The 8,723-nt window shown below is 41.5% G+C and overlaps 1 protein-coding gene across 1 annotated transcript in view; it reads right to left on the bottom strand.

Annotated features, from left to right (window-relative positions):
* Positions 1–2,998: 2,998 nt before the first annotated feature.
* il1rapl2 (interleukin 1 receptor accessory protein-like 2) overlaps positions 2,999–8,723 on the bottom strand; it is a 190,560-nt gene continuing 184,835 nt past the window's right edge. Inside the window, exons 12-18 of the mRNA XM_056440087.1 lie at positions 6,328–6,473; positions 6,158–6,235; positions 5,921–6,037; positions 4,636–4,758; positions 3,678–3,908; positions 3,480–3,510; positions 2,999–3,215 (exon numbers count right to left, since the gene is read on the bottom strand). Of these exons, the coding sequence (XP_056296062.1) occupies positions 3,127–3,215; positions 3,480–3,510; positions 3,678–3,908; positions 4,636–4,758; positions 5,921–6,037; positions 6,158–6,235; positions 6,328–6,473 (815 nt within the window). The 3' untranslated portion in view covers positions 2,999–3,126. The remainder of the gene's footprint in view (positions 3,216–3,479; positions 3,511–3,677; positions 3,909–4,635; positions 4,759–5,920; positions 6,038–6,157; positions 6,236–6,327; positions 6,474–8,723) is intronic.

The raw sequence follows: 8,723 nt of genomic DNA, 5'->3' as shown, positions 1-8,723 counted from the left end.
GAGAGCCGTGAAGAGGCAATACTGATGCTTTTCATGTTGAAAAAGCAACTTTTTAGAGGCTGTCATATGTTTCATAAATGACTGTAAAAGGTTTGTGCCTAACCATCTTCCTCTTTTGAAAAAAGAATACACATTAAATGCCAGCTGCGACAGCATGAAGACCAAAAATAGAATAGCAAATTGTCAATCAAACTCCAGAGAATGTTTAGTTAACAAACTAATAATAGCATAATGTCTTTACAAGGCCATATGCGTCAATACAAATCTAACATGAAAATAGAGCAGATCAGTTTCAGAAGATAAAATAACAACTGTAGTTTGAATAGCTCAGTGGCAAGAAACTACATTTCAAACCTTCAACATGTGTCTGTGGAAGATCACATTTCAGATTTTTGTTTATGTAATTGGGATACTATACTAGGGTATTAATTTCCCCTTTTTACATTAATATTTAATTATATTTTTTTTGTTCATGTATGTTTTTTTTCCAAGTGAAATGTGAAGAATGATACCGTTTTCATATTTGGGGAGGTAAAACCGGGAAGTGTTTATCTTAATTTACCAAAACACGGTAGCAGCCCATTTACTAAAATGTTTAATTATTCCATAATGATAATTTAAAGACCCAATGTTTCGACTAAAGTGTGTTTTTAAATATAGTAATAATATGCAATAACTTTTCCAGTGGACTTTTTTCCCGGCGTAATATTTTGTTTAATTATGACTTTATTACCAGGCTATAGAATGCATAGTGCTTAATAATTACACAAATATATCCGGTTTACTTTAAATGTCATAATTTGGTTTCTGTTCACTGCAACAGTTGACAATGCCAGCTCAACATAACTCTTATTCAATTTAAGGAACCTCAGATCAGGTTAGCCCAACAGAGTGTGAAACTGGTTTTAGTGTTGAAGAGCGTGAGTCGGTTTCACCTTATAGGAACAAAAGTTTGACAATGCCGTCAATACGACCAGCAGAATTATGATAAATTACATTTGGAGAAGAGGAAGTGGGCTGGCAGTCAGGTAAATGCTAAAGAGAAGGACAAAAGGACAGTTAAAACAATACAATAATAAGGACACTGCTTGCAGAGAGTCTGATGAGCAAGCAACTAAAATCAGAAAAAGGGAAATTGGGGAAGAAGAAGAAAGAAGAAACAACAGTTGTGTCAGACGACAGGCATCCAAGATGTATAAAACAACTCCTCTATTTTTTATTTGCTATCAGTTAAATTATTTCAACCAATATATCCAAAGAAAAGTAAAAGAAATGAGCAGAAATCAAAAGACAACCACTATACTGTATATTGCCATCGAATATAACTCAAATAATTGTATCAAACAATCTCAAATATCCAGAATCATTGGTTCAAATAAGACAATGACACTACCCTAGTGTAAAAAAAACAACATTATCCACTGCTTAAATATTATGGTAATACTCTTGGTTTCTTAAAGCTCACAAAGAAGAATGTGGTCTGGTTCAGCTTGGAGTCCGGCTCTTTATGCAGTGAAGCCCTCTTTAGCTGACTGGTAGTGGTCTCGATTCCAGAGGGACAGGTTCAAAACATCCGCCCACCAACCCATCCACCCAACCACCCACCCATCCATCCATCCATCTAGACAATAATGGAAAGAGGAACCGAATGAAAGCAAAAACAGGCTCTGGGTTTGACACAAAATGTGAAAATTACAACTCCCACAAATAACAGAAATTCTAGAGAACAAATCACTGTTGTGTATAGGTCTATGCATACGTTATGGAAGCTGTACAGAGACTATTGTAACAAAAGAAAAACAAGGACTCCTTATAATGCACACCAACCTTTCTAAAAGCATACAATTCTTAAATAAAACAACCGAAAATAAACATGTTTTTGGAGGGTCATCTCCTTTTTTCCCTTTGTCAGGTTGTATCATTTCTTCAGGCCGGACAGAAAATGTAATACACTTCATCAACAAAAGACGTTTCTTCTCCTCCATTTTAAAAGAGGCTGCGAGGAAATGATTGTGTCATTTACTCTTATATCTATATTTATTTGATTATTTCTTCTTTTTGTTATCTAAATGGGTGGTCATGCAAATAGAAAAAGCCAAGTCCTTCATGAGTTGGGTCGCTCCTTGGCCAGCTCGCCTCCTGATGAGTCGTCTAGTTGCTGATTACTGGGTTACAAGGTGAGCTGGCCAGTTTGAAGTCTCTCGGTGCCTATTGGCTCAAGAAGTAACTTGCTTTTTAATCAGATAGTCTCAACAACCAACCACTTTTCCGTACACACCAGCTAACTGTGCTTTCTCAGTAATTAACTTGACCAATTGCTTCAGACGTCACTTTTGTATCTTGATATTGTTGCTGAAATCCGATTCTTTTAAATCAACCGTTCGTTGCTTCTTAGAACCAAACCAGGAATTGTATTTCAAGAGGTTGACTTGTTGTTTTAAGGTGGACTGGTATTCCAAAAATCATTGCTTGAAGTCTGCCTCGTTTACTGACAAACCACCTAGTCCACGGGTTGATGGATACACCAAGAACTCAGCTGGGGAGAAGGTCAACTGGCATTCTGAGATTGCGCTACTTTTGTTTTTCCGATCGACCGCCACGTCCGAGAAGTGAAGCGGCCGACAAATCAACTTGGTTTTTTTTCCGGGGGCACACAGCTGGTGTGTGAGTTCAGGGTACTTGCTTATTTTTTGTACTCCAAGGTCCAACTTGATAGCTTATTCGACACACTTACTCACTCATTGTTAAAGTATCATGGACCTTTTTCATAGACTTGTCCAGTTCATCACTTTCAGACTCTCTGCACCAGTCAAATGAAGATGAAAGCTGATGTTGTATACTAATTTTTTTACAATCCGTTTTACAATCTGAATCTGTGTCTGTATGCAGTCTGGAGCCGGTATATTCAAGCTTTGGTTTTATACAGTCTTAAAGCAGTCCTTTGCTCAATCTGCAGGCCGTCCTCAAGTCCAGTAGTCCTCCCTGAAAACCAAGACTGTACACCGTCCACAAGCTCCATACAAAACCGTTGACCAACCAGTCCATCCCATTTCCAAAGCCAGTGTGAAAACATTCTGTGAACTGGTCTGTAATCCAGTTGCAGTTGAGCGGGCCCTCTACCAGATGTCAGAGCTGAGTTCTCTGCTGGTGAGCGGTACAAAGGTGCTGTTCAGGTGCAGGTCTGGCTTCTTCCCAAGCAGACTGCTCTGAGGCCCCTGGGAAAAAAGCACAGCACAACAGTGATCAGCAGGAAACCTTCACTACACACTCCTAGCAAGACAATTCAAAAGAGAAAACAGGGTCTGTAGTTCTACAGTACATACAGTACTATTGCATGCCATTAGTGCACAATGACTCATGTAAATGGAAACTATAATGTATTACAGCTATTTCCCAGTCTGTGATGAATTATACATATTTTAGGTTGGATAATGTGAAGATACTATTTTAATTCTATATTTTCTTTTATCCAAACAGACCTCTTGTTCCCCAGTGATCTGCTCTGAACCCCTGGGGAGAAAAGAGGGGTTTTATTTTTAATGTGATGACATTCTGAGTACAACAGCATGGCATTGTAATGAAAGTATACACCTTGTTGGATGCTAGAAACTATCTAGGATATGTAAAAAAAAACACACAAAAACACAAAGAAGTGGTCCTGTCCTGTTTTTCCCCACCTGTCCATTCAGCAGTGTCATAGGGATGTTGCAATAGACGTGGCGCCCCCCGGGGCCCAGAGTGGAGAACTGCACGGTGGAGGGGGGTGGGAGGGGAGGCGACATTGAGGACGGCTGTTGGGGTAGCTGGTACTCGTAGCTGCGGCAGTAATGCCTCATTTGGGCGGAGTGGCCGCCTCCCAGCGGCAACGTCATCTGGTTGTAGTCCGGGATCTCTGTCGCTAAGGCAACCTGGTGATAGACAACGCAACTTTCTGTTAACTCTAATAGAGTATTAATTATAGAGGCAGTTGAACCTGAGATATTTATGCCAATACTTTAATTTCTGGATGAACTGTAAAAGAAAATAATCATCTTTGGATCCGGGCTGGTCGAATAATTGCGGATCTTTCAAATGGTTTGTCAACTCCTGGTGGCAAATACAGGTAGTGCAGCCACTGTAGCTGCATAAGGACTGGTTTTCTGATGGGGGGCAAACATGGCCATCGGGGCCATCGGGGGAATCATGCGGACAGTGTACTCGAGGACAGAATAACCTAATTGACCCCATCTCTTTATAATGTAGTTTGACCAAAGCACTTATAAGCTAACCCACGTGTCGCATCCTTACATTTGTATTACATTTTAAATTACACTTTAAATGATATGCCTGCATGCATGAATGCATTTCCTTTTCTTCTCATTTTCATTCATCAGGGTATTTTCGATGGGGTGTTTTCAGATTTGCCACCAACCAAAGTGCTAACACCCCTGCTGCACACACCCCACCATGTCCTTGAACGCTTCTATGAAACCCTGAACTAATAAAATCCAAGTTATGTGTGTGCATGTGTGCATCTAGGTGTGTGTTTGCAGCTCACAGGTGAAATACGTTTTGCATCGTCATTACTACCCGACACGACTAGTTTATAGAAAACACCAAGTAACAGCATCACTGTGGAGTTATACGACAGCTGACCTGATGATGTCCATGGCGACTCTCATTGGGGGGCGCCAAGGAGGCGGAGGTGGTTGTCATGGCAATGGTGGAGACGGTGGTCTGCAGGTCACCAAAGAGGCCCTGTTCACCGGAGTCCATCACCTGTTGCCATAGAAACAAAGTTACATTGTTTTCACTCACGCAGATGTATACTAACCTATTGGTGCATTGTGTTTAAAGATAAGACATTATGCTATTTCTATGTTGCTCTCAACAAAAGAGCACGTTACCAACAAAATTACATTTATAATTATACTGAAGCATTGTTATCCAAAGAACTTCAACGTAGAATTGGATGAGGTGCTCTTTTAAATACTAATTAGAGCGCCAAATGTGGAATTAACCCACGGGTGAAAATAGTTCCCAAAATAAAACACAATTTACTCTTGTTTGAGTAGCTTTCGCTCGAAAAAACAAACAAAAAATGAGGATGCATTGGAGGGCTCGAGGCTTCGTACCACAGATGACACACAGAGTCAAAATGTCAACACTGCCTCTGTTGACATTACAAAAAAAGAAGGAGTAATGGCCTTATTATTAAAGTGGATTAAGTTCATCTGGATCAAGGTTCACGTTCTCTTTGTAGTCCTTGAATGACTGATGGATGATGAAACCATAGCCTTTGTTTGAGTCCTTTGATCTGAAACTATCTAGTGTTGCCTATTGTTTATCTTGATTTGACAATGTCTCGTGTGCTCTCACCTGACCTGATGAACACACCCACCCCATCTGTTCCACTCCTACAGCTCACTCTGCATTTGCTTCTCAGTGATTACTCTCCAGTGCCGAGCAGCAGCAGAACACCTCTTGCTAATCAGGCCATACACCACCTGAGGTGGTAACACATGGTAAACATGTACACATTTCCCCGCCGCAGTTGTGACTCTAATTTTCATACATTACCTGTATTTAGCAGACATCTCAAAGGCCATCTGTTTGTTGTGAGCGTATGCGCCCTCGGGAGAGCATAAGTACACGTGTAGACCAAATTTCCCGCACTCATTTTTGTTTGTTTGTAGGCTGCTGGATATGAAATGGAGATGATACCTTTACACCTGTAGCTACACACTATCTGTTTGGTCCAGGGGTGGAAGGAAAAGGGTGTCAGGGCGTATTCTTTACATTCTGCTGTTCTCTCAAACTAAACCCAGTTGGAAAAGAGATATCTCGTACTCGGTAGTCCATGTAAAGGTCAGAGGTTTCCCTGCCAGTGTGTGTGTGTGTGTGTATGTGACAATATATACTTCTGTTTCTGACGGTATACCTGGCGCCTGGACAACGTCTCTCTGCGTTTAGCAGGCATCTCGTAGACCACCTGTTTCCAAAACTTGGACGACAGCTCATTGCTCTTGGGACCCCTCCACTTGATGATGGATAGAACCTGAGGAGGGCAAGAAGAAGAAGAGATCATCGAGTCATCTCATCGCTTCCATTCTCCCGGTGTCTCATGACACCCTCCAGGTGGGCACCCTTCTTCTCTCCACCCCTCGCTCGGTTATACCTTGATTGTATGTTTAAGTGCCTCCACCTCTTGGTAGTTGATGACATTCTTCAGGTCGGCACACTCGATCATGATCACCTGGACGCACAGAAACACACAGAGTGTCGGGGCCTTTCAATATAGGTGCTCATAGCACATATTTTTGGCGGTATTTCTCGTTAATCCCACACCTTGATCTCGCCGGTAACCAGCATGGAGTGGAGGCGCGTCTCGATCTGGAAGATGCTCCACCCTCTCTTTGCGACAAACTCCGGAGTCAAAACGATGATCAAACGCCTGCTCTGCTCGACGCTACGAGCCAAGTCCTCGATGTAGGCTGCAAAGGGGGAGGGGCATTGGGAGGGGGAGGGGCATGGAGGCAGAGTTAAAGCCAAATAGAGCCTTTACATAGACTGAATTGATAAAGTAGGATTTTACACAAAAAGGAGGATAACAAAAGTTTAATTTCTCTAGAAGGAGGGGTATAACATTTAGAAACACGCGCCTGTGAGTCACAACATGGTTAGCCTAGCTTAGCATGAAAGCTAAAGGGGGAATAGATAATGTGGTTCTTCTTGACTGAATAAAACCCCTCCTAGCAGGAGCACTCTAAAGCTCATTCAGTGTGAGTTCATTCAGTGGGCGACTCAGGATGCCTCGGTGTTCTACCGAACGACTCAGAAGGTCTTTTGTTCCAGCAGCTGTTCGATTTTTTAATGAGGTTTTTTTTAGATTTAGATTCAGCATTTTTCTGATGGTCATGTTTTATGGAGCATCTTCTGGTTTTGTTTGTTCCTTGTCGTGTGTTTCATGTCTGTTGTGCTCTGTGGACTGTCTATTGTTGTTTGTATGAGTTTTTGGTGCAGGCAAATGAGTTTCCCCACTGGGGATCAATAAAGTTGTCTGACACGTGAACATCTGACGTCTCATTTGTATACATGAGGAGTCATGTAAAAAGAGGTAAAGGTCACAGTGGAAAGTATCTGTGCAGCTTCCTGAGGTATCTTTACGGTAAAGGCTCCGCCTCTAGTTCACAGATAAGACGCCGTTGTCGCTCGGTGTATTATTCGCTCAGCTCGCCTTCCACATTTTGAACGCAGCTCTGTTTTGAATGCACAAATAAGAGGTTGATATCTCTAAAACACACGCACACACACTTGCAGTTTCACAACAACTCTGACATTCACCAATGTTTCCTTCTCTGGGACTTTCTCATCGTGATGTAGATCATACACACACAAAAGCATGCCTCAGTGCTGACAATGGGTTATTGTGTTTTGTTTCCATTCGACAATTGGATAACATGGGACTCGATATAAAATAATATAGAATACCAAAAAAAAATGTAAATAATTATTTAGCTAAACTAGGCTCAGATGTGATAGCTCTGATATGATAGAAGGCGAACAAATATATTTCATACAAAATGTTTCAGCTATTACCTTAGTCATGAATTGTTTTTATTGCATAATAAGAGTTTGAAAAAAACAACACAGTATATTTTGTATGTGTATTATTTTATTATTATTTATGGGGTCCATTGGACCTGATTGGGTCTGATGCCATCGCCCTGCTGATGCCCCGCCCACTCCTCCATCTGCCTGATGGATCACGGAGGTCTGGATCGTGGTCCATGCCTACTACCAACTATTCACACACTCTGTCATACTCCTTGAATGTGTTGTTACTCTGTAATGATTCCTTCTGTACACATGACATCTATTGCTTCTGTCCATCCTGGAGAGAGGGATCCTCATCTGTTGCTCTCCTGAAGGTTTCTTCCCTTTTTTCCCTGTGAAAGGGTTTTTTGGGAGTTTTTCCTGATCCGATGTGAGGTCCTGGGACAGGGATGTCATATGTCTACAGATTGTAAAGCACTCTGAGGATGATTTGTAATTTGTGATAATGGGCTATACACAATAACATTAATTTAATTAGAAAAGGAAAAGGCATAAAACAACAACACCTCTTTTCGCTGGCCCCACCCTTCCACTCATTTGGTTCAGAAGCGAGTGGAAGTGGAGTGACAGCCATAGTCGTGCTGATACTCTGTCTCATTTTCGAATTATTCGTTTGTGACATTCTGACTGTATTTAACGCAGGTCACGGAAATTATTCATTATTTCTTGTATTTAAAAAAAGACAGAAGTATTTCCAGATAGCGGAAATATCCGAAAAACTGTGTTCTTTGAAAAACAAATTGCTTCTCTTTGTATGTCTCTCTCTCCTCCCACTATCTCTTCGCCCGCTAACTAAATTAATGACAGAGACTCTCCAACAACACATTGCAATTTCACGCTCAATTTGAGGGGCACAAATAGAACATCCCAAAAATTCAGTCACGTTCTGTCTCTCTGCTGCTTTGCCGATCCGTCTCTCCCTTTTCCTCCCAGTTAACATCATCGTCCTCCCTCACTCCCTCTTCCTCCTCTCTACCTTTGAGGAATATGTAAATCAATTAATGAAATACCACAAACCAATGACCCCCGTCCCCAGCTCTCCCTGTTCCCGTTGTTTTTTCTCTCGCTCCCTCGTTCATCTCGCGGGGCTAATGGAGTGGATAATTGAATGGTGTGTTTTAGGTCGC

This window comes from Pseudoliparis swirei, chromosome 19, assembly GCF_029220125.1.
Source record: "Pseudoliparis swirei isolate HS2019 ecotype Mariana Trench chromosome 19, NWPU_hadal_v1, whole genome shotgun sequence".
Classification (NCBI taxonomy): domain Eukaryota; kingdom Metazoa; phylum Chordata; class Actinopteri; order Perciformes; family Liparidae; genus Pseudoliparis; species Pseudoliparis swirei.
This window is presented reverse-complemented; position numbering and strand designations above follow the sequence as displayed.